The sequence below is a fragment of the Ambystoma mexicanum genome, chromosome 2p (assembly GCF_040938575.1).
Source record: "Ambystoma mexicanum isolate Mex_15411 chromosome 2p, UKY_AmexF1_1, whole genome shotgun sequence".
Classification (NCBI taxonomy): Eukaryota; Metazoa; Chordata; class Amphibia; order Caudata; family Ambystomatidae; genus Ambystoma; species Ambystoma mexicanum.
In genome coordinates this window covers 1,405,472,256-1,405,497,317 of record NC_090923.1, presented here as the reverse complement: position 1 = coordinate 1,405,497,317, position 25,062 = coordinate 1,405,472,256, and the positions used below count along the sequence as shown (strand labels likewise).

Sequence of the window (25,062 nt, the reverse complement as noted above, 5' to 3'; positions counted from 1 at the left end):
TTCGTCACGCTAGTTCCCAGCTTCTCACTCTGGCTTGTCTCGCTGCTTGCACCTTCTTCACAAACAGGGTTCCTCATTTCATGGAGCGGCTCTCCCCCCTTGCCACCTTGCAAGCAGTTTTATCTATATATTGAGTGTCTTATCAATTACCTGTCAGTGTTACTCTCCATGCCAAATCCAACACTTCATAAAGCATGCAGATAATTTTGGAATTGAGACTTTCCTTTGGTGTCCATGTTGCTGTTTGGTGCAAAATGCCAATAATGGCTTTGGATCCAGCAAACTGCTCCCCACTGCTCTGCCAGCATGTATGCCAGTCTCTCCCCAAATGGGCTCCATGGTGGGAACTCTGGCTATCTGGTAAATCAAGGATCGGGCTAATACATGTAACCAAAGTCTGGGGGGGGGGGGCTGGATATTTCTACAGAGTGTTTTTTGTGTTGGATATGTAAGTTGTGAATCTCAATCCTATAGCATGGGTGCGTAAACTTAGAATAGGAATTGTTGGCCATCAGCAAAATGTTTAGAGCAGCCATTAATAAAGACTGGGAACTGACTGAATTACAGGTGCCTGTTAAGATTTTCCAAGACCCTGGTGTAGGATTAAGGAAGATCAAGCCCCACCACTGTTGCAGGGTTTCTTTATATATGCTTGACTCGCCCAGGGGTTAACAGTGCCGTGCAGTTAAAGCTTTAGATGCTAGCAGAGTGATAAATATGTACAGAGTACCAAGCAATCACATAGCAAGGGGATGTACAAACTGAATCTATGAAATTAATATGCTCTATATGTTGACTGGGTTCAGGAAAAATATAAGTGCATTATGGATAATTAACCCTTTAAGTATTAACATTTTCAGTCCATTCATATTGTTTTATGTGGGTTTTAAGAATTGAGAAAACTGAGTCAAGCTGAACGCATTGCGGTTCTGTGTTGCACAAGGTTCTGGCTTGGCCATCTTGGAACCACAGCTTTCCAATGAGCCACACTTGAATGGAAAGCATTACGGTTGTGGAGAAAAGGATCTACCAAAGTTGTTCAGCACACGTGATTCAGGGTATGTAGGCAGTAACCCCTGGGAAAGGGGATGACCAAAGCCTTTGGGGCAAGGTCACTGGCATGCTAAGCGCCCAGCGTGATGCTGGGATATGGTGCAGCTATTTGGATAGCTGTGATTGTAGTCTTGGTTGCTAAAGCCATACGGGTGATGGCACAGATGTCGGATAAAGATACGTTGCAGTCGTATGTTGTTCTACCTATTGCCAGTTCTTTGTAGGCCTTTGGGGCTCCAGCCACTAGGTGAGCTGCACAAGGGCAACCAGTTTTATTCAGTGGAACCAAAAGTCCTGTAATTAACTTGGCTGTGCCTGCGGAATCCAGGACAGGGCGCACCAGAATGTGCGAATGTCAGTTGTGTGGTGCCATGAGTTTCAAATTCTGGATATAGATACTGTAACACATTTTCCTTAATTTGTTTCGGGGAATAATCAGCTACTTTGGACTAATCCAAGGGATTGACCATAGTATGTTGCAGATACCCATTTTCTTATTATAGCAGACCTGGAACTGGATGCACATCCAGTTTCCAAGCTCCACTCTTTCAAACATTTGGTGGCACCTGATCTTGGGAGCTGTCGCATTCACGCTTTCCAGACTTCTTCCTGGACCACACTCTGGATGTGTATTCAGCAGTGAACCCTAGACACTGAGGGGGTTCACAACTGAAAGGTGGGCACAAAGTTGTAATATTCACATTGTCAGACGTTTTTACTAAACAGAATAGGGTTGGATAAACGCCTGTCTAACCCCATCCTAAAGAAGGTTTCCTTGCCTAGGAAACTAACTAAAGCTCAGTCTGTCAAGTCGTTTAAAACTTAGAAACCTTCCTTGTTTCCAAAACATTCTAAAATGACCCTAATACTAGAAACAAACAACTAAGGGGTGCAAGGAAATGTCTCTGACTTATGTTTAGTAAAACAAATGTTTGTAATCAAAATATATAAAGATAAATCCAACAGTCTTTTCCGAGGAGAAGCCCTTGGATGGTGGCTCCCTTTCCCATGATATTAAGAAGGATGGCAAGTTTCTCTTTGAAACAAGATTTTCTTGGTATCGCAAAAGTGTTTTTGTCCAACAGTTCCTTTATACTTTATATTGGATTCAAGAAGTTTCTTTTTCAACACTTCCTTGGTTTCTTTGTTCTAGATTCACAAAGCTACTGGATTCAGTTCTTATTAATTTATTAAATTCCACAGTAAGCTTTCTTCAACTGCTCTTGTACTTTAGCGCATTGGCTAGTGTACTCCTTTACCAGAATCCTCTTGCGAGCTACAGATCTCCTGGTATAATCCCTTGCCAGGTAATACAGGGGTAATACCCCTGCCAGGTAATACAAATCCAAATCTTGTCGGTGTTAAAAGTATTTGTACAACTCCAAGTGCCTGGTGTATCTACCTACCAGGACTTCTTTCATGTACTTCTCAGATTCCCTGTTATATATTCCTGCCAGGTATTTTGTAATTATTAAACTTTCTGGTGGAACTCCTGGTATACTGCTCTGCCAGGAATCCTTTTATGGGTTCTTCAGATCCCCTTCCCAAAGTTTGAAGTTTCTTTGAATTTTCTTTACAGCTTTGGTGGATTCCTTGGTATACTTCTTGGCCAGGTATATTGCCACAATGTTAGGGACTTGATACTACTTTGGTGGATTGCCTGGTATACTCCCCTGCCAGGAACCCTTCTTTGGGGTCCTGCAGATTCCCTGGTATACTTCCCTGCCAGGTATATTTCCCTAAATGTCAATAGCCTGGTCTATTTCTTTTACCAGGACTTCTTATTGGTTTCACTTTCTTTTTCAATATGCCACTGCTGTCAACTTTGTTTCAGTATATTTATTTAGGGTAACACTTGCTCCTACTTTCCCACACATTGACATCTCGTGCATAGGTATTTCTTCAGGTTTTATTGCTGCAATTTATCTTGTCAGCATTCAAATAATTTTCCTTTTGGGCAATGCTTTGACATTGGGTTTTTATCTATATGTACACCGCCTTTGAGCATTGTCCATAATAGCAGTCTCACATAATTCATTCACTTGATGGCTTGCATGTGGGTACGCTCCGGGTCCCCAATGGCTCTGGGCAGAGTCACCGGTAGTTTGCAGCGTCTTTGACTTACAGCGTACCTCTGCGATGAAGCTTTATCCCTGGGACGACCCCACTAACCCCACCTACAAATCTCTGCATACCGAACTCGCCCGAAAATTCACCCAACCTACTCGCGCCCAGCAAACCGCACGCACGTCACCGCATCAACAAAAGAACACATAAACAGCACCAACTGCACATATGGTCTCGTCCAGGTCCAATACTTGAACCAAAGCACAGCGGATACCGAGCTGAAGCCACCAACAGCACACACTCTCTCTCTCCTACTCCCTCTTCTCCTTCACAGCCTCACCCCTTCTTGTTTACAGATCCGCCAGAGCGCCTGGGGACCAACTCGGTTGTTGACGATGCGCGATATAAATACTTTTTAACATTTACAAGTTGTGGACATTTCTCAGGCATTTCCAGTAGCTCTGCTGTCACACGCCAGCTTCCCTCTGTGGCTTGGACTGGAGAATGCTGCTTCCTGGCACAACCGTACCTTTAGGGACTGCGTTTGGGCCTGCAGCGCTTACACGGTCCTTCAGGTGTGCCTGCTGCATCTCTCCTTCCTTCATGCCACGTACTGCTGCATGGATGTGCCTGTTCATTCTTTCTTTTTCTTTCCCTCTTTCCCTCTTTCCCTCTCTCCCTCTCTCCCTCTTTCCCTCTCTCCCTCTCTCCCTCTCTCCCTCTCTCTCCCCCCTCTCTCCCCCCTCTCTCCCCCCTCTCTCCCCCCTCTCTCCCCCCTCTCTCCCCCCTCTCTCCCCCCTCTCTCCCCCCTCTCTCCCCCTCTCTCTCCCCCTCTCTCTCCCCCTCTCTCTCCCCCTCTCTCTCCCCCTCTCTCTCCCCCTCTCTCTCCCCCTCTCTTTTCCCCTCTCTTTTCCCCTCTCTTTTCCCCTCTCTTTTCCCCTCTCTCTCCCCCTCTCTCTCCCCCTCTCTTTTCCCCTCTCTCTCTCTGCGTTGAGTGCGAGTGCTATTTTTAATGACTTGTATACTCTAGGTTCAGCCAAACAACTGGTCTGAACATTAGGTTTCATCTTTCTCTTTATGGGAGTTGAAGTCCATAGATGTTGGATTTCTAAATTGATGTCCCAGATCCGGTCAACGCTACTATGAGATCGCAACTTGAAGTCACATTATGACTGACCTTTTCTGGGCCTGGTGTAGTTTATGCTGACCAGGTAAACGCTGCCTCAATGTGGTGCGAGGCCCCGGATGGTCTCACTGGCAAAGAAAATTGCTGTATCGGTAGGGAACAGAAATATGAGGGTACTTGCACAAAAAAAGTTGTTCCAAACAATGCTGTCTAAAGTAGCATTTTGCAGAAACATTCAACTGAGCAAACATGTAGAGTTGTGCTAATTAATGTTTACCATTTCTTACCAACAGGCTATGATATTCCAAAGCCAGAACTTTTGTCTATGCTGGAAGAAGGGAAACTACCCTGCTTTATGCCACCGGAAAGAACTTGCGTCTTTGTACCAATCGGTAAGGGTCATTGTCTAAACACTCCCTTTATAGGACATTGCACTTGTAAAGTGTGAATAGACCTAGCATAGTTGATTATCTTACGGATCTCGCCACAGCCGTTTTTCACATCTAAAATTCAGAATAACTGTAAATATAAATATAGTGGAATAGTTATGTGACAAGGCATTTAACTGTTTATTTGTCATTGTTATGCCCTCTTAATCCTATTGGATGTCTGGATTTGCTTCATTGCGGGGATATGGCGTTTCTGGTCAACTGGAGCTTATTCCTTGCATAACTAACAATACAATACATTTGAAAGGAACAAAAGTAGTATTTAGATGGCACTGTGTACTTTATGTTGAAGCCCCCGTCAAGGGTGGTCTGTCATCATTGCACAGCGAAAAAGTGGTTTCAAACTAGGTCAGTTGCTAGTACTGGCTGCATGACTGGATACATAATTTTGTATCCCGGTGAGGGTACATGGCTCTGCGGAGAAAAGGTATTTGGTTTCAATGGGCCGATTTGTAAGGGTTTTTAATTTCAGTATAGATGGCCTGATGTTACAAGGTGGCTCACTAGATTACACAAAGCCTAACGTTTCTACTTTTAGTATACCGCAATTTAGATTTCCATTTGTAAAGGAATCCTAGTTAGGGGATTGTGGAGCCACTTTCGACTCTCTTGTTCTAGCTCAATACTCTGTTGCGTGGTTGAATAGAATGAAAAGTTGAGGAGGAGATACTGTATGCAATTGCAAAAGTCTCTGAAGTTATACCAACATTTAAAATTGAATGGACCAACTCGGTAGAATGTATTCTACCAAAATGCACCATAGGCACTCAAAGGACTTGTAGAGCATTGTGCTGCTATAGACCTCGATTTTGATCACCTTGAAGCATGGCTGGAAGATGAAAGGGTGGATCTCAAAAATATTGTATCCTTAAGTGACATGAATCCGGTTGGATCAAGAAAAATGTAGAAACTAAGCTGATATTTGCTCTCATAACTTAAGCCATCTTCCAGTAACCCCTACCCACATAAACGGTCATTATTTCAATTTGATATTTTGAACACCCTGTCCGTCTTCGGCCCCAGAAAAACAATGGCATCCCATTCCGCAAAGAACATGAATTAATTTGCTCACAACTCCTGAATGAGTCCAAAATGATGTATGTGAAGCCCTCCCTACTCACTAACGAATTCACAAGCTGTTTACTGTTATCTTTTCAGAGCATACGCAACAATATTGCTCCCTGTAACTGCCTGTCCACAATTCAAAGCTGAAAAACTTGACTTTGTTCTCCCCACCTCCTAAAAGAAATTAAAAACTGGTACTCCAAGCCAAAACAATTTTATAGACTGCTAAAGTGGACGGTCCACATAACAAATATAAACTAGTTATTTTTGATGGAAAAAGTTTCTTGACAAATGAGATGGACAAAGCGGACAATGCACCAAGGAAATAGTTTCACATAATTCAATCCTTAACACATCCCTTGGCTATTATTTGAAGTGTACCCATCTCTCAACATCATTGCCTGGCATTAAATTACTTTTTTATTTAAAACATCCTAGAAATCCAAACTAACATCTAAAATGAGAAATGTATCGATGGTGGGTCACTCATGTTAATGCCATCCCTGCACCGTGTGATGAATCTGGTGGAGTCATCACGGGTCTCTCTGCGGTAACCACCTCCCATGTGGCCAGGAGATGGCAGCCGCTACCTGATCCTGACCATGGGGTGTTTATAGGAGGGAGGACCACATGGGAGAAGACAGCCACCGGGGTGATGTCATGGGTTCCTTGGATGAGGCACAGCATCCCCCTTCGACCCAAGAGGAAGACCCCCTTATAACCAATAGCCTGATTGCTTATTGCCATACATCTGTTCCCCACTATAGTCCCCAACACCCTTTAGGCCAAATTTCCATCCATAACCTGAAGGGTAAAGGCTCCAAGAAACACTGAGATCTAGATTTCTTTCATGTAGAACTAAACTTTTAACATTTCTTAGACCACTGTTTGTTTTTGAAAAATATGGATTGAAATATCACTCGTATGCCAATTACACCCAAGCATACATTGAAGGAAAGTACCCTGACATAATTTATAGCGAGTTCATTAACAGCTTGGAGGAAGTTGAGGCCTGGATATTGGAAAATGCCCTTCAACTCAAGTAAAACCAATGCCATTCTTCTTGTGCCAAAACAAAAACTGAAGACAACCATGAACATTTTTCCTCTGACTACTTTCATGTTCTGTGATGAATCCAATGGAGTCATCGCTGATAACCCAGCGGTGACCACCTCCCATGTGGTGGCAATCGCTGCCTGATCCTGACCCTGGGCGTAGCTGTATAGGGAAGGATCACATGGGAGGAGACAACCTCTGCAGAGATGTCATGGCTTCGTTGGATGAGACCTGGTATCCTTAGTTTGCCCTTTAAGTTAATCCTCCGATTCTCCATACGCTCACAGCCTTATGCCATGCCCCTACCCCTCCCTCTTGGAAGAATAGAAAAGATTGTTCACCAAAGCATACAAACCAAAAATCCCAATATTGGTCTACTATGTGGACGTAATGAGAAATGCCTGTATCAGTTCTGTCTATTCAGAAGTGCTTTCCCGTCCAGGCATGTTGAAAGTAATTACCAAACATTTTTTTTTTTTAAATCCAATATCAATAATGGACTTTTGCCCCAGAATCCTCTAAATACTGGGACAAGGAAGAGAAGAGCAGAGCTGAAGAGACTTTCAGCCCAACAAGCGGTCTAGTTGTTGGCCGACAACACTGATGCCTGGGACATTTAAACACCAGCAGCCTAGTGTCAAAGGCAAGATTCTGGCCACAGAACATTGAAGTGAATGGAACTTTAGAACTATGTGCGAGAAACAGTGCCTCTGTGGGCCCAACAAAACGCAAGGAATTGTCATATAAAGAACTGTTTGTGATAAAGGGGAATCCAGGGGAGGGGAGTCGCCCTCTGGAACAAGGATTCGTTATCCCTGAAGAACTTTCTGAGGTGAAGGTACTTTTTCTCGTTTCATAAACACTTCAGCGTAGAAGCACCTGAATTGTTTCACAACTGCTTCTACCCGAAAGCACCAGCATCTTTTATTTTAGAAGACCAATCCAGGAAAGGGGGTCGCCCTCTGGAACAAGGACTATCTGAAGAACATTTGGAGTTGAAACTACTTATATTTTCTTGAACACTTTTTGTATTTTAAAAGGCATCCATGTTTAGACATTTCCCTTTTCACCTTTTTGTTTAGTTTATACTGCGGGTCAGAGTAGAACCCTTGGACACAAAGACAGCTTGAGTTTGACATCCTGACAGACGAGCCTTAGTTTTGGTTTAGGTAGGCATCCTCTTACAGCCGGGTCATAGAGGCCTTTTCCCAACCCTTTCTTTTGTTTGATAAAGGTTTTAACCAGAAACGTAACCAACTTGTGTCAGAGATTCATTCCTGACTCCTCAGTTTCCATGGCCTTTTCTAAGGAAGTAAAGAACCTAGGCTTCAATCGACAAAAGGGCATGGATTTGAATGCAGAGAATAACCAACTAATCAAATCTTCCTTTTTGAAGCTTGGATTCTTGCCTAATATGTTTTCCTACATTAAGAAAGAATACCTTCCTGGAGTGGTTGGCTCTCTTATTAATTCCAGGCTTGACTATTGCAAGTCACCCCAGACTACCTGTTAAAGCGAATGCAAAAGTCCTGAATTTGGCTGTTGCCTTGATTGTGATCCATACTTTTTTCAGCATTTGTTGCATTCCCTGCCAGTAAGATGTCCTGTCAAGTTAAAGGTTCTGTGTATGGTTTTTAAATGATTCCGGCGTTTAGCCTCTTTTTCTCCATACGAATGTTAAATCAAGACACCACCCATGCATTAACGAGTAATTTATGGTATAGCGTCTTGATAAGTTGCTCTGTAAGTGGCACTTTACAAATCATAGTCTTATTGGCAGATTCCTATCAATTGATACCACAGGTAATGTATGAGCTGGTTTAGATAGCAACAGATGGGTTGGACTATACTAATGGCAGGTGCCTGAGGCCCCAATCCTCCTTATCTATTAAGCAGCCCCAACCACTGGGTAAGCCTGTTATGACCTTCCCAATAAACTTCACATAAACTCTAGTTACCTGCTGTTCATTTGTCTACACTTGTGTAGAGTAATCTTACCTTTCCAAGAGCCTCCCAAGTTTCTTTCAAGGTGTAAATGAGAAGTGTTAATAATGCAGCTTGTTTTGATGAAGAAATTCTGTCGCCTCAACCTGGTCAGCGCAACTTCACTCTTTTTGCATATATATAGAGCTAGGTCAGCGCCATTATCTTGGCTTATTTTTAATGTACTAGCTTTGACTATGCCATTAAAGATAATTCTGTTTTTAATCATTTGTATAGATAACTGGTTTAAGAATCTCTTCATTTTATATGTGGAAACTGATACAGATCATTTTGACTTTTAAAGTAATAGTTCAGAGGATTAACTAGTCCATTGATTTTAAATAATGTATTTCTTGATCTAGAAACATAAATTTAAAAAAAGCGCAATATGCTGGCAGTTATGAAAAACATTCCACATAACAGAATTGTCTACATAAGACACATGGATAATTGTCATTTTGAATTTGCTAAAGCAAAGCGATACACCAACAGAGAATTTGCAATGCACAGTATACAATAATCCTAGATAAAAATCCTATCTTTGCAATTTCCTTAACACAATTTTCTTTATTGCCGTCTGATCACCACAGCTATGATATAAAAGTCCTTAACCTTTTGCAATTAAACCTTTACGATTACAACAGTTGTGGTGGGGTTGCTAGTCTGGATCTCTTGTTCGCGGCCTGTAAATATGAACCCACAACTGGGTTTATATACACAGGCAAAATTGCCTGGAAAATGCAATTGCCTCAGTTTCTGGGTCAACTGTGTCCTTTATGCACTTTTGAATAGGTTTTACAGGTAGCATATTTCTCCAGCATGGGGTCTGGCATGGATTCACATGCTCATGAATATTCCCCGTCAGGCTGGGAATCCTTGGTAAAGAAAAAATCAGTATCCGTTTCGTTTCTGATCTGTCTTTCGTAGTAGTAACCAATCACTGATCTCTGCGTCATACTGACCACAGCCAATGACTGCCCTCTACCTAAGCCCCGCCTCTGGCAGCCATCTTCAGATTTTTACCGCACGTTCAAGTGTTGGGATCCTCGTGCTATTGCTCTCGAGCGTTAGTGCTTTTTTTGCGCTTTTTCTTAGGAAAATGTTCTCTTTTTTGGTCAAAAGAGCCTCAAGCTCCACCGTTTCTTTATCCGATCAACGGGGACCCGTGTCGGATCCTTCTACGCCCCTCAAGGGTGAAGATTTCGTCGAGCCACGCTTTTGGAGGACTCCAGAAGTTTCTCAGGCCCATCTCGGACATGGCCCAGGAGAAGGGAAGCTCGACGCCCGGAAAGCTGTTCAAGGTCTGCCCTGGATGCCAGCTTCAGAATGTCTTCAAGGAGGACGAACACTCCCTTTGCCTTTACTGCCTGCATGAAGACAAGACGCACGTGGAGAAGGACTGTGCGTTTTGCGGCAGTGTGTCGGAGAGGACCATGAAGGACCGCCATCAGCGTCTCGCCAACTGGCTAGAAGGAAAGAGCCCGTCAGGCGAGAAGAAGAAGTCCGAGCTGTCTTCTAAGACCTTTGAGGGCGCCCCGGCGACAGGGGTCCAACAGAAGGCCAAGTACCGCGAGTCCGCTGGCACCGGGAGCGCCGAACGGTCGGGCTCTACGGGCACCAGGCAGGGCGCATCCTCCCCGGCGCCATCAACCACGAGCCAACGCTCTGGCTCGGGTAAGAGGAAGGCCGAGCACCCGGAGAGACCCCGGTCGTGCTCGAAGGCCCCATCGGAGGGGGAGTGAGGTGGTGACCCTCCCCCAAAGGAGAAGGCGGTGAGCGCACCTAAGGTGGTGAAAGCCTTGATCCATCCGGCCAAGGCCTCTATCGAGACAGTCGCGGCGGCCCTGGCTCAGCATGTGGAGGCTACACCAGTGGTGGCGACCTCGAGGCCCAGAATCTCCCTGCCACCGCGGAGGGAGTCCTCTTTCATGCCCATCGACAGGACCCCCGTGAAACCTCCGACGGAGAAGAAAAAGGGGGAGCAGGAGGTCGTCGTGGATTCGGCCTCAACCTCTGAGGAGGAGCTGATCGAAGTCTTAGGCCACGGCTCTGGCGTGGAGGAAGAAGACCATCCTGTCGGGAGGGACCCCGACGTGGGAGACGACGAGAACGTCGAGGGTGCCGAAGGGGCTCCTGATTGCCCGTCGGAACTCCCTCAACGAGTGCCGCAAGACAACTCGGCGGCCATTTTGTTGGCTATACAGTCCTTATGCTCGGAGATAAGGACGAGACTGCCGTTACCACCAACGGAGGAACCGCTCCTGACGGAGGACCCGGAGCCAGGCCCTTCTGGGAGCCCTCCTCTTAAGAGAAGGATTCATCCTTCACCTCCTTTTCAACCTTAGCGCCCTGTTCAGCCCTCCTCCCCGTCCACAACACGTGGGGATGATACGGGGACTGACACGGCCGCGACGGGTACTGACGACGAGGTTTACGACGAGGATCTCCTGTCGTCACCTCCCACCCGGGCTTCCCCGCCCGACGAGATTGGATCGTTTCACGCCATGATCGCCAGGGCATCCGAGCTTTTCCAGCTCTGCCCGGAAGAGAAGAAGAAGGAAGGTTTCCTTTATCAACGGCGCGAGACCAAGAGGAAGACGGTCCTCGCTGTACCTCTACTGGACGATATCTGGGATGAGGGTCTCGGCCTCCTCAAGAACCCATCCACAACGCCGGCTAGAAGGGATCGGTACAAGAAGAAGTACCGGGTCCCGGACGCAGCCCCCTTGTGCCTTCGGGCACAGCCGACCCCGGACTCTGACGTCTCCGCGGCGGCCAGGAAGAAAGCGGGGGGGGGCGCGGCCTCTACATCAACCTCGCCGCCGGACGGCGAGGGAAAGAAATTGGACACGATGGGACGCAGTCTCATCTCATCGGCAGCAACGACGATTAAGGCTGCCAACGCCTTGGCTATCGTAGCCCGCTACGACAGGGAGTTGTGGTACAAACTCGCCCCCCTGCTGGACTTCCTACCAGACAAGAGGGCGGAGGCCCTAGAGATCTTGCAGGAAGGAGAAGTGGCGTCGGACCACACCATTACGATAGCGACGGACATCGCGGACACTGGATTTCGCCAGTTGGGCAACGGCGTGTGCCTTAGGCGGCGTGGTGGCTCAAGGCTACTGACTTCCGTCAGGACGTGCAGACCAGAGTCTTGGACATGCCCTTCGACGGGAGAAACCTGTTTGGGAAAACAGTGGACGATTCCCTACAGGCCATCAAGGCGGACACGGAGACGGCCTGGGCTCTTGGTGTTCTCCAGCAACGACGGCCGCCCTTTCGGAGCTGTGGAGGCAAACAGGGTGCCTTTAAAGGTTCCACCGGCGGATTTTCCACCTATTGTCAAGCGGCCCGTTCGTCGTCACAGGAAGCCTACAGGGGACGAGGCAAGTCGGGCGGACCCCGCCGTCGTCGCCAAGGAGGACAAGGCGGCAAAGCCTCGTCGAAGCAGGACTGAACCGGCCATGGGGTCGGGCCCCCACCGAAGCACCCCAGTGGGAGGCCGGCTGGCGAGCTTCGTCAGCGTGTGGGAGTCTATCTCCACCGACCGTTGGGTGCTGGACGCCCTGGCTCAGGGTCACGCGCTCGAGTTTCTAAAGAGGTGCCTGCGCGTCGCCCCTGTGGCCAGGAAGGAACATCACTTCCCTCAACTTCTCTTGGAGGTAAGGGCAATGCTCAGGAAGGGCGCCATCGAGCTCGTCCCAAAGAGGCTTCGGGGCTCCGGAGTTTACTCAAGATACTTCCTCGTGAAGAAGAAGACGGAAGGATGGCGTCCCATCCTGGACCTACGATGACTGAACAAATTCATCAAGGCACAGAAGTTCAGGATGGTCACCCTCCAACACGTCCTGGGTCAACTGGAGGAGGGCGATTTCCTGTCGTCGTTGGATTTGGAGGATGCCTACTTCCATATCCCCATCCTAAAGGGACACCGAAAGTTTCTCAGATTCGTGGTCCAAGGGCGTCACTACCAGTTCAGAGCCCTTCCCTTCGGATTGAGGTCGGCACCCAGGGTGTTCACCAAGTGCCTCGCACCTGTGGCGGCACGGCTGCGCCTAGAGGGGATCCACGTCTACCCCTACCTGGACGACTGGCTCATCCGGGCGAAGACGAAGGAGCTTGCCGTGGAGCACACGGCAAGGACCGTCCAACTACTCACGGACCTGGGATTCTCCATAAACTACGCCAAGTCCCAACTGGCGCCTGCGCAAGACGCGCTGTTTCTGGGAGCGAAGCTCGACACAATGTCGCTTCTGGCCTCTCCGTCGGAGGAAAGGACGAGGGCCATCTTGGGCAAGGTGCAGCGGATGCTGGTTGCGGACGCGGCCAGGGTGAGGTCCATCAAGTCCCTCCTCGGAATGATGTCTTCTTGCATTTATCTCATCCGCCTGTGCAGGCTCCATATGCGCCCGTTGCAGGAGTTCCTGGACGCGCGCTGGATCCAGACGACGGGCAGTTTCGAGGAGAGGATCACACTCGAGAGTTTCCGACGAGCGATCCGGTGGTGGGGCACCCGCGCGCATCTGACGGCAGGCATGGACTTCCAGACCCCCGGCCACCAGGCGACAGTGACCACGGATGCCTCCCTGGAAGGGTGGGGAGCGCACACCGAAAATCTGCACGCGAGAGGCCTTTGGCTTCCGACGGAGAAGTCCCTCCATATCAACGTCCTGGAGCTCCGTGCAGTGTTTTGGGCCCTCCGGTCCTTTCTTCCGTCCCTCAAGGGCAAGGTGGTGAGGATCTTCACTGACAACACCACCACCATGTTCTACATCAGGAAGCAGGGCGGTACCCGATCCCCAGCCCTGTCCAAGGAGGCGCAGGATCTGTGGCATTGGGCCGTCGCCCAAGGGATGTTTCTGGTGCCGTTTCACCTGGCAGGGATAAAAAACACCATCGCCGACTCGCTCAGCAGAGAGCTGCGCTCGTGCCACGAGTGGGAACTACGGCAGGATCTAGTGGACCACCTCTTCCGACGGTGGGGCACACCCCAGATTGATTTGTTCGCGACGGCGACGAACTCCAAGTGCCGGAGGTTCACCAGCAGGTTTCCCCAGCCGAGGAGCATGGGCGATGCTTTCTCGTTCCCCTGGGAGGGCCTGTTTCTATACGCGTTCCCTCCATTGCCGCTGCTGATCCGGCTCATCAACCAGCTCAAGAGGTCACGGTGCAGGATGATCCTCGTCGCACCTGCGTGGCCGAGGCAGATATGGTTCCCAGACCTTCTGGACTTGTCAGCGTCCCTGTCAATCAAGCTGCCAGTGGACGCGGATCTTCTCTCCAGGGAAGGAGGCGCCATCCTCCATCACGACCCGAAGTGGCTGAACTTGCAGGCCTGGCTCCTGCAGCGTTAGAGTTTGGAGGATACGACATACCGGCCGACTGCAGAGAGGTTCTTGCAAAGGCCAGGGCGTCCTCAACTCTTAAATGCTACGGACACAAATGGAAGAGGTTCTCTGTCTGGTGCCACGCACAGAAGATTAACCCTCTACGGATTACGGCTCCCCAGGTACTGCCGTACCTACTGATGCTGGCCAAGGCTGGTCTGGCGCACGCGTCCATCAAGATTCATCTTGCTGCGATCTCCCGATACACCAGAATCACGGGGCGGACGTCTTTGTGGTCTCATCGTCTGGTGAAAGAATTCATGAAGGGACTGTTCAGATCGTTCCCGCCGGTGAAGGCTCCGGCCCCGGCGTGGGAGCTCAACGTGGTGCTGACCAAGCTCATGGGACCTCCGTTCGAGCCTCTGCACTCGGCTCCGTTGAAGTTCTTGTCGTGGAAAACAGCGTTTCTTGTGGCCATCACCCCCGCACGACGGGTGGGAGAGATCCAGGCCCTTTCCTGCAAGCCCCCGTACTTGACCTTTCACGACACGAGGGTAGTGCTCAGGACGCACCCCTCCTTCATGCCCAAGGTGCCGTCGGACTTCCACCTCAACGAACCCTTGGTGTTGCCTGTTTTCTTCCCGTCGCCTTCGTCGCCGGCTGAAAGGACTTTGCACTCGCTGGATGTGGCTAGAGCGCTGAAGTTCTACGTGGACCGCACAAAGTGTTTTCGGAAGACGTCACAACTCTTTGTGAACTTTGGACCTGTCAATCAGGGGAAGGCTCTCTCGAAGGCTTTCATTTCCAGATGGCTCTCCGGCTGTATTATGTACTGTCATCGGTTGGCAAACCGACCGCTGCCTGGCCGTCCGAGAGCCCATTCCACCAGAGCGATCGCAGCTACCATGGCGTTCCTATCTGGTGTGCCCTTGCTGGACATCTGCAGGGCTGCCACGTGGAGGTCGACGCACACCTTCACGAAATTCTACTGCGTCGATCGGGATTCCAGGGAGGAGTCCAGGGTCGGCCAAGCAGTGCTGCGCAACCTGTTCGCCTAAGGTGAGCCTGGTGAGGAGGTAAGAATTGCTTAATTTTGAGTTTTGGATATAATGCTTAATGTTGAGCCTTTGCCACCTCCCGTGGTTGTGCATGTGTGTACTGCTATGTATTCTTTTATTCATGAACATGTGAATCCATGCCAGACCCCATGCTGGAGAAGGAACAAGTTACTTACCTGTAAATGTTGTTCTCCAGCATGGGTCTGGCATGGATTCACATGCGAACCCTCCCGCCTACCCCTCTGCCGCTCTTCACTTGGTCATACTGCCACTTCACGTGCTACCAAATCTGAAGATGGCTGCCAGAGGCGGGGCTTAGGTAGAGGGCAGTCATTGGCTGTGGTCAGTATGACGCAGAGATCAGTGATTGGTTACTACTACGAAAGACAGATCAGAAACGAAACTGATACTGATTTTTCTTTACCGAGGATTCCCAGCCTGACGGGGAATATTCATGAGCATGTGAATCCATGCCAGACCCATGTTGGAGAACAACAGTTACAGGTAAGTAACTTGTTCCTTACTGATGGGGACAATACATAAAAATGTATGTTGCTGCTTCTTTCTCAAAATTGTGTTCCTTTCTCAGTGAGTAGATTTATTAAAATGTTTTTTAAAGCTTTTCACTTTGGAGTGAAGTGATTATTTGTTTCTTCTATTCTTACCTTAGTTTTGTTTGACGTTTGATATGAGAAACAAGAGTATGTCCTTGTGATGTGTGTGTGATCTTAGAGCTGCTTAGCTTAAACAAGTACATGTGAATTTTGTGCTTCAATTTCTTTTAAGGCTCTTTTATGTCTATCATTTATGAAAACATTTGTACTTGGACTAGTTTTGTTTGAGAAACACTACTCATTTGCAATAGTACAATTTAAATGCAGTTGAATAATGCTCTTAATGTACTGGCTTGTGTCAAAGATTGCCCTACGAAACTCGCAGAACAGCTTTATGGTTTTGAGGTTTTTTATTAAGATTACTTAGGTGTCTATCAAATGGTGGTTTAAGCTGCTGAGTAATAGAAGTAAAGGGGTCCTCTAGCTCGTCCTTCACTTTCTGCTGGACTCACTCCAGCCTAACCTAGAGTTTCCTGTCACCCAAGGTTAGCTTGAACACTAGAGATGGGTAACCCTTACTGTCTAGAGTAGCCTTTCTATCATGCAAGGGCCTAAAAGCCAAGGCCATATCTATCTTCTCCCTCCGGGCCTTCTAAGGGGCACCATACTCCAATGTTATATAATTGTTATAATTATAACGTGCTTAATACCAGCGAGTGGATTCCAAGCGTGGGATTGGAATTCAAACCTGTTGCGCTGCGTTGTCTTGCTTCTAAGAAAAACATGTTGCCCCTGAGCTATCCTTCCTCAGAATGTTACTGATGATTGGCTTTACAAGTGAATAGTGCCTGTACCCCGTCAGATACTCTCATTCACACTCTCCCTTTCACTCACGTTCACTCCTCTCCTTGATCTTCCATCTGCCTGTTCTCTATTCCCCCATTTCCCCCTTTAGTCTTCCTCCCCTCTATTCTCCTAGCACCTACGAATCCCTTTGGTCTTCCCCTCCTGTTCTCCCAGCTCTTATTCCCTTGCTCCCACTCCTTTTGACCTAGTCTGTTCCTCTGAATTTCTCCCACTCCTCTCCCACCTACTTCTAGCACCTTTCACATCTTTCACATGCCTCTTACTGCTCTCTCTGGTACTCCTAACCTTCCGTTCTCCGGCATGGGGTCTGGAATGGATTCACATGCTCATGAAAATTCCTTGTCAGGCAGAGAATCCTCGGGTGGGGGGAGGGGGGAGTTGAGTTTCACTTAAACTGTATTTCTCCTCTAAACCAATCGCTGTCTTCTGGGTCATACTGCCCCCCATCCAATGACACTACTCTCCGTAAGCCCCTCCTCTGTTAGCCATCTTCAGATTTTTACTTCACGTTTAGTGTTGGCAGACCTAGAGTTTGCTCGCCAAGCTATTTCTACATAAAGTTCGATTTTTTTGTTTCAAAGAAGCCTGTGTGCCTTTTGCATCTTCTGCTGACAGTGGGGATCTGTTGTCTGTGAAGTTCTGTGCCCCTCAAGGGCGAAGATCGTCAAATATTCCAGAAGGCCCTTTGGCCTACTTCGCGCCCTCAGAACATGACGGAGGAGGAAGGGAAGGTCCCTCTTCAGGCCCTGCACCAAATGCAGGCTACGGAATGCGTTTGTGGAGGACAAGCGCCTACAATGCCTCTACTGCCTGCCACCCGATCCACAAAGAGGTGGAGTGCAAGATATGCCTCAGTTTCTTCAAGAAGACGACGGACAGGCATATTAGACTGGCAGCTTGGCTTAACGCCAAGACCTCTGACCCGTGATCCAAGCACTCGTGCCTCACTCCAGACCGGCCGGTCCAAGGAGCCGTTTTCAAAGTCCTTTGAGGGCTCCTTATCTGTGGGGTCCCAAGATGAGGCCAAGAGCCGCAAGTCTGAATCAGCCGGGTTCGTTGTGGAAGCAGGTTCCAAGGTGGATAGGGCGCGATCAACATCCTGTTCAGCCTCCATTGCCAGCAGGCAATCGAGCTCCTCTACGAAGAGAAGTTATCTACCCCGGGCAAAAGACATGAGAAATCCGAGAAGCTGCAGACCGAGGAGAACGCTGAACAGCCAAGCAGGCTCAACCGGCACAGTCGAAGACCTCGTCGACGACTGCTACTACCACGACAGCTAAGGGCGCTTATCTTGTGAGCCCCCACTGCTCAGCAGGTGTCCTTACCCCCAAAGCGCGACACCGCAGCTGTGACTTTGCCAAAGTCTGCAGGCATGCCAGAAGGGAGGAAACGGGCACAGGCCCCAGATCAAACCCCTCAGGGGGAGATAAAGAGTAGGGGGCGAGGAGGCCCCGAAACTGCCCTCTCAGGCCGTTGGCCAAGCCATGGAGGTCTTGTCCACGGATGACGAAGTCCAGGAGTCCTTACACACAGTCCACAAGGACGTGGAAAAGGATGACTAGGACGGTGCAGGGCCTAGCTTTCCTGGTCTTCCATCTAAGCCAAGGGACATTTCCTTTGATATTCTGACTGCTCTACACACCTTGGTGTCCAAGATCCAGTTGAGGATGCCTCTGTCGCCGGTACCTGTGGTTCCCCAGGGCCCTGATCAGCCTCCAACGACGAAGCGCCATCCGACCTCCCCATTTCAACCTCTGCCACCACATCCCGGGTCCCTTCTCCCCCAGTGGACGCAGACACTGGTACAGGACCAGATACAGCCACGACGACGGATGGCCAGTATAAAGTTGCAGCGGACGGTGAATTGCCACATTTGGATGCTCCATCAGGGTGTCCCCACTGGATGAGGTGAGATCGTTCCACTCCATGATTTCCAGAGCCTCCAAGCTATTCCAGCTGGTCCCGAAGAAATGTGGAACAGTGTCTACCTTTGTCGCATAGGTTGGATGGAAGCCACACTTTTCCATCAGGAGGTCCAGGCGAAAGTGCTGGACATGCCCTTCGACAGAGAGAACCTGTTTGGGAAAGTCGATGTCCCTCCAGGCCATCAAGGCAAATACGGAGATGGCCCGTTTCCCTGGGTACTCTCTAGCAGCACCGCTCTTCTTTTCGCTCCTCCAGGGGAAAGTCGAGCCGGTCCTCCAAAGGTTTCTCAACATTGTACCGAACGCCTTCCACATCCACAACCCAGGAATCCTACAGAGGCCGTTCCCCGGCCTATGGTAGCGGAGGACAGCGTCTCCCGCAGGACGCCAGCACCAAAACAAGACTTAACCGGCCAGGATGTCGGACGCCCACTCATGCACCCAGGTGGGAGGCAGGCTGACTAGGTTAGTCGGCGAGTGGAGAAGGATCACCGACAGATGGGTGCTGGACACTCTTGCCCAAGGACACACCCTGGAGTTTCAGCGCAGATGTCCACAGATCCCTCCGGTTACCAGTCAGGATCAGCAAATCCCTCAGCTTCTGGAAGGGGGTACAGGCCATGCTACAAAAAAGGATGATAGAGCTAGTTCCCCAAGTGCTCTGGAGTGTATTCCAGATACTTTCAGGTCTGAAAGAAGATAGGGGGCTGGAGGCCCATCCTAGACCTACGACGTCTGAACAAACGCATCCAGTCCCAAACGTTCATGATGGTCATGTTGCAACATGTACTCGGCAGACTGGAAAGAGGAGACTTCTTGACGTTGTGATGCAGACACATCAGTAACGGTTCAAGGCACTGCCTTTTGGCTTGAAGTCTGCCCCCAGAGTGTTCACAAAGTGTATTGCACCAGTCATCCCATCTACGTCTACAGGGCATACACATATTACCCGTACCTGGACGACTGGCTGATCTGTGCCCGCTCGCAGGAGCTAGCCGACGGTCACACAGAGGGGACTGTCCGGCTACTAACTGATCTGGGATTCTCCATCAGTTATCCAATTCCTGCTTAACGCCATGGGCGCCAGGCTCAATATGGTGTCTTGCCTGGTGTCACCCTCAGAGGAGAGAATTGCAGCCATGTTAGGGAATGCAATTTCTTTCGTTGACAAAGACGGCCACAGTGCGGGCCATCAAGTTGTTACTGGGCATGATGTCATCCTGCATCCACCTCGTCCGGCTCTGCAGGTTGCAAATGTGACCCCTTCATGAATTCCTGGACGCCCGTTGGATACAGGTGTCCAGAAGCTTCACGGACAAGATCTCGCTCAATGAGTTCCATCGGCGATACTATGGTGAGGCGTTCGCTCCAACATCGCTCAAAGCACGGGATTTCAGAGCCTACCTTACCAGAAGACCGTCCCCACGGACAACTCCCTAGACGGATGGGGAGTGCACACCGGATGTCTGCACACCAGAGGCCTGTGGCTACCAGAGGAGAACGATCTTCATATCAATATCCTGGAGCTACGCACAGTGTTCTGGACCCTCAAGTAATTCCGTCCCTGAAAGGCAAGGTGGTGAGGATCTTCATGGACAACACCACCACCATGTTTTACATCAGGAAGCAAGGAGGCACTCTATTCCTGGCGCTCTCCAAGGAAGCACAGGACGTGTGGTCTTGGGCTGTCGGACAGGGGCTGTTCCTCGTCTGTCTCCACTTGGCGGGAGTCAAGAACACCATAGCAGACTCCCTCAGCAGGGAACTGCAATCCTGCCACAAGTGGGAGCTTCGTCAGTATCATGTGGACCTCCTATTCAAGTGTGGCAGGCCCCAGATCGATCTGTTTGTGACGGCGAACTCGAAATGCCAGAGGTTTGACCGCAGATTCCACCAACAGAGGAGCCTGGGGGGGACACGCTCACCTTCCAGTGGGAAGGGCCGTTTCTGTACGTGTTTCCTCCGTTCCCTCTCCTGCTAAGTCATCAACACACTCAGTGTCAGTGCAGGATGATACTCATCGGCCTGGCGTGGCTGAGGCAGATTTGATACCCAGCCTGTCGGTGTCGCCTCCTGTCAAGCTGCCAGTGGTACTGGATCTTCTCACCAGAGGAGGCAGTGCGATCCTTCATCATGACCCAGGATCACTGAACCCGAGGGCTTGGCTCCTGCAGTCCTAGAGTTTGGAGGGTATGCGTTACCAGCGGACTGCAGGGAGGACATCGCTGTGGCCAGGGCATCGTCGTTTGGTCACAAGTAGAAACGTTTCGCCACGTGGTGCCGGTCACAGAAGATTACCCCTCTGAGGGTCACAGCCCCACAGATCCTTCCATACTTGCTATCTTTGGCCAAGGCGGGACTGGCACACGCCTCCAAGGTACATCTGGCGGCTATCTCGCGCTACACCAGGTCACCAGGAAGATCTTCGCTTTAGTCCCACTGACTCGTCAATGAGTTTCTCAAAGGACATTTCAGATCTTTCCCACCAGTGAAGGCTTCTGCCCTGGCATGGGAACTCAACGTAGTTCTGACAAGGCACATGGGGGTGGTGGTGGAGGGGGCCTTCAAACCTTTGCATCTGGCACTACTGAAGTTCCTCTCGTGGAAAACCGCTTTCCTTGTGGCTATCGTTTCTTCCAGAAGGGTAGGTGAGATCCAGGACCGCCCCCTCGCCCCAGCCCTGAAACCTTTGTCCCTGGCAGAGCAGGCCTTGTACTTGCTGGATGTTGCTTGTGCCTTGAAGTTCTACGTGGCACGCACAGAGGATTTTCGGAAGACTTCACAACTGTTTGTGAACTTTGTTCTTGTGAACCATGGGAAGACCTTGTGCGATGCTTCCATTTCGAGGTCAGGTTCCCAAACACGGCCCTTCTCTGGCTTTAGGGGGTTTCAGGATCGCTGTGCGCGCTGATCTGATGCTCCGGGTGGCGGGCCCCGCCGTAAGCCGCAGCAGCAAGGTGGCCGGTTTTTCTCACCCAGCAGTCTCTTCTCCTGGCACAGGTAGTCTCCTTGCCGACAAATCATCCAAATTATATTTTTCATCGGTCGCACGAGCCTCTGGTGGGAGGACAAATCTCCTCTCATCTGAAGGCGTGCAGACCACCACCCAAGACCAATGGGTTTTGTGAATCACTCGGGAGGGTTTTCGCTATCCCCTTCCCCACCGATGTGTCTTTACGAAGATATCGGTCATCGCAGCATTCCTCAGACTGCAGGGGGTTCTTGTATATCCATACTTGGATGATTGGCTCCTGCACAGTCCTTTCCCACAGATGGCTACAACCAATCTTCAATCACTCCTTCAGCTCCTGTTCCATCTTGGACTGTCCGTGAACTGGCGTAAATCATCCATGGTGGTCTCTCGACCTGATCTTTCTGGGTTTTCGTTGGGATACTGTCAGTACCAGAGTGTTCCTTACGAAGGACAGGATTACAGACCTGTCGACCACCTGCCAAATCTTCCTCCAGTCTTCACAGGACTGCTTGGTGGTTCCAGAGACTTCTGGGCCTCATGGCTTCTTGCGTGTTGGCTCTACCGCTTGCATGCCTGAAGATGAGGCGCACTCAGCTGGCTCTTTGGAGCTGCTGGTCCCAGGCTTCGGATCTGGATTCCAAGATAATTCCAGTTTCATCCTGCATGACAGCGGATCTACAATGGTGGTCTTCCGACAATAACCTTTTAGTGGGGACCTCCTTCTAGGAGCCCTGCCCACAAGTAATGGTCAAAAGACTCCTCCCTTCTGCGGTGGGGAGCTACGCTACATCACCTCCAGGTGTTCGATTTGTGGACTCGTTAAGACAGGCAGTTCCATATCAATTACCTGGACTGTGTTCCTGGCGCTAAAGGCTTTTCAACAGACTATCAGCAACAGTGTAGTCCGTGTTCGCACTGACAATTCTGTGCCAATGTTTTACATCAACAACCAGGGCGGCACCAAGTCTCCTCTCCTTGTGGATCTTGCCATACAAATTTGGGACTGGGCCATCAGTACAATGTTTGGCTCCAGGCTGCACACATCCCGGGTCACATCAATGTGACCGCAGATTCACTCAGTCGCCAGTCAGTTACAACTGGGAAATGATCAGCAATATCCTCTCCAACATTTTCCATCAATGGGGCACTCCAGAGGTGGACCTCTTTGCAACTTCTTCAAACAAGAAACTTCTTCATGTGTCCAGGGATGGGCTCGGAGTGGCCTCCCTGGGGGACGCCCTCGAGATCTCGTGGGACAACATGAAAGCTTTTGCTTTTCCTCCATTGTCGCTGATTCATCGGTCGCTATGCAAGCTCAAGAGCACATCGAACTGCACTCTCCTGTTCATGGCTCCTTGGTGGCCAGCCAGATTCTGGTTTTTGGAACTACATCTGTCGGTACTTCCCCCGATCAGATTGCCGCAGGATCCTGACCACCTTCACCAGATGTGGCACCCCTCCTCACAATCGTTCAGCTTGGCGACCTGGTGCCTGAGTTCAGATCTTTAGCACAGTTCAATCTGTCCGAATACAATATGCACATTATCCAGGCGGCCAGGAAGCCTTCTACGAGGACTCAATACAGGAGAAAATGGCTCCGGTTTTGCCATTGGTGTTTAGCTAAACAGCTCGATCCTAGGCATGCTTCGGTCGACACTGTTCTATCCTTTGTGTCTCACCTGGTAGCTTCTGGCATCCATGTTCTGTCATGCAGGACTTACTTATCCGCCATTGCGACCTACCTGTCCAGACAGCTGTTCCTTTTCATTGACTAATCCAGTCATCAAAAGACATTTTGTGTGTCTTCATCTGTTCCCGCCAGTGCGCACCCCTCATCCCAAATGGGATCTGAATGTGGTCCTCACCACATTATGCCATAAACCGTTGTAACGCATAGCCACTACCCAGTGGTCCAGATAAGATTTTGAGGTGGGAGCATTTTACTCCCTTTTGTGAGTACATGTGATTTTAAGACTAAAAATGACTTTTCTCCTTTGCAAGAGTAAAATATATGTGACATCCAACCGACGTGTGCAAAAACTATATGGAAATCATTACTATGCGGCACTTTTCTGCATTGTGACAGAACACACCTTTCATTATTTCTCTAAGGTCTGGCCATTTGATCTCTCCTGTATATATTTAAATGTTGAAAACACAAAAACCTAACCAATTACATAGTAAAGCAAACGTGAATTGTATTGTGTGTTTTGAGGTTCGATAGCAGAATTGTCTTTTGATGTTTAATGAAAGTCCATTTCCTGGAGTTATTACTACCTAATGGTATATCAATGTTATGATACAACCGTAGAAAGTTATAGATAATGTGCATAATAGTGTGCAACTATTTTGAAATTACTCTTGGCCAAGCAAAAATCCAGTTTACATTCAAACCAGTTTGCAGAGTGAAAATAACTAAACACTGTAACCCATGTTTGATGCTTGCAAATGTTGTGTCCACCGCTTTCAGATATCAGCCATCCTTTTTATTTTAATTGTATTTTAGCAAATATTTTTTGTGTGCAATTCTCCTTTCACTGATAGCAGTAGAACCCTTTAGAGGTAAGTAAAGCCTTTTGCTTCATTTACCTTGCTCAATTCATTTATTTAGGGGAGCAGTGGTCAGCACTGAGTTACCAGTTAAGGGGAATGTTGTGCTCGCTCATGACTCCGGTTTTTATATTCCGCTATTGTGACGAGTCAACTTCCGGGGCACCAGTGGTCCAGGGATAAATATCTATCTGTTTCTAAACCAGCAATCAGCCCCACACCTCTAGTTCACCAGAAGGAATGCGAACAGATTGGAAACACAAGTCCCTTGTCCAATTTTATTAACGTGGACGGAACGGCAGGCTTATCTCTGCAAGGTTGTGGATCGTTGGTTAGTTGCAACACAGCAAAAATACAATTTTTACCAGTCACGGTTGTATAAAAATACCTACTTTATTATCACAACTCATTTCTAGCACACTACAAAATACAACCTACCCTGTAAAAGAGTGCAGTGGACAGACCGCTTCAAGTAGGAAAGGGGATGCACTCTGCATACTGACAGGAGGGTAGTCGGTGAAGTAATAAATCTCAATAGTTCAAGGATACTTGGTTTCAACACAAAGGGAGCAATGGGTCGTGGAATGTCACTAGGGGGCTTCAGAGAAGGACCAGGGAGACAAACACAAAGTACCTTGTGCTTGTAGAAGGTTGCCAGACATTTGGTCGAAAAAAATTGGTCGACCAGACAAATGGTCGAACCAATTTGATCGAAAACCAAATGGTCGAATTTTTTTTTGTTTTTTATTTTAACCCTTTTTTTGGGGGGGGTCCCCCAACCCCCTTTTTTTTCTCTAAAAAACCCTTTTTTACTAAACGAAAACCCGAAAAATAAATATATAAATAAAAAAAAATTCGACCATTTGGTTTTCGACCAAATTGCGTCGACCAGTTTTTTTTTCGACCAGTTGACTGGACACTCTTGTAGAAGTTCTTGGTGCTAGACAGTGTAGTCTGTTTCAGGGTGCTTTTCAGCTTCTGCGACAGAGTTCAAGACGGGGGACAGCA

General features: G+C 48.8%; 1 protein-coding gene across 2 annotated transcripts in view; it reads left to right on the top strand.

Annotated features, from left to right (window-relative positions):
- Positions 1-25,062, top strand: part of LOC138567554 (zinc finger protein 84-like) — a 440,340-nt gene that overhangs the window by 373,903 nt on the left and 41,375 nt on the right. For both annotated transcript variants that reach the window (XM_069645888.1, XM_069645889.1), the window contains exon 4: positions 4,540-4,638. In XM_069645888.1, the coding sequence (XP_069501989.1) occupies positions 4,540-4,638 (99 nt within the window). The remainder of the gene's footprint in view (positions 1-4,539; positions 4,639-25,062) is intronic.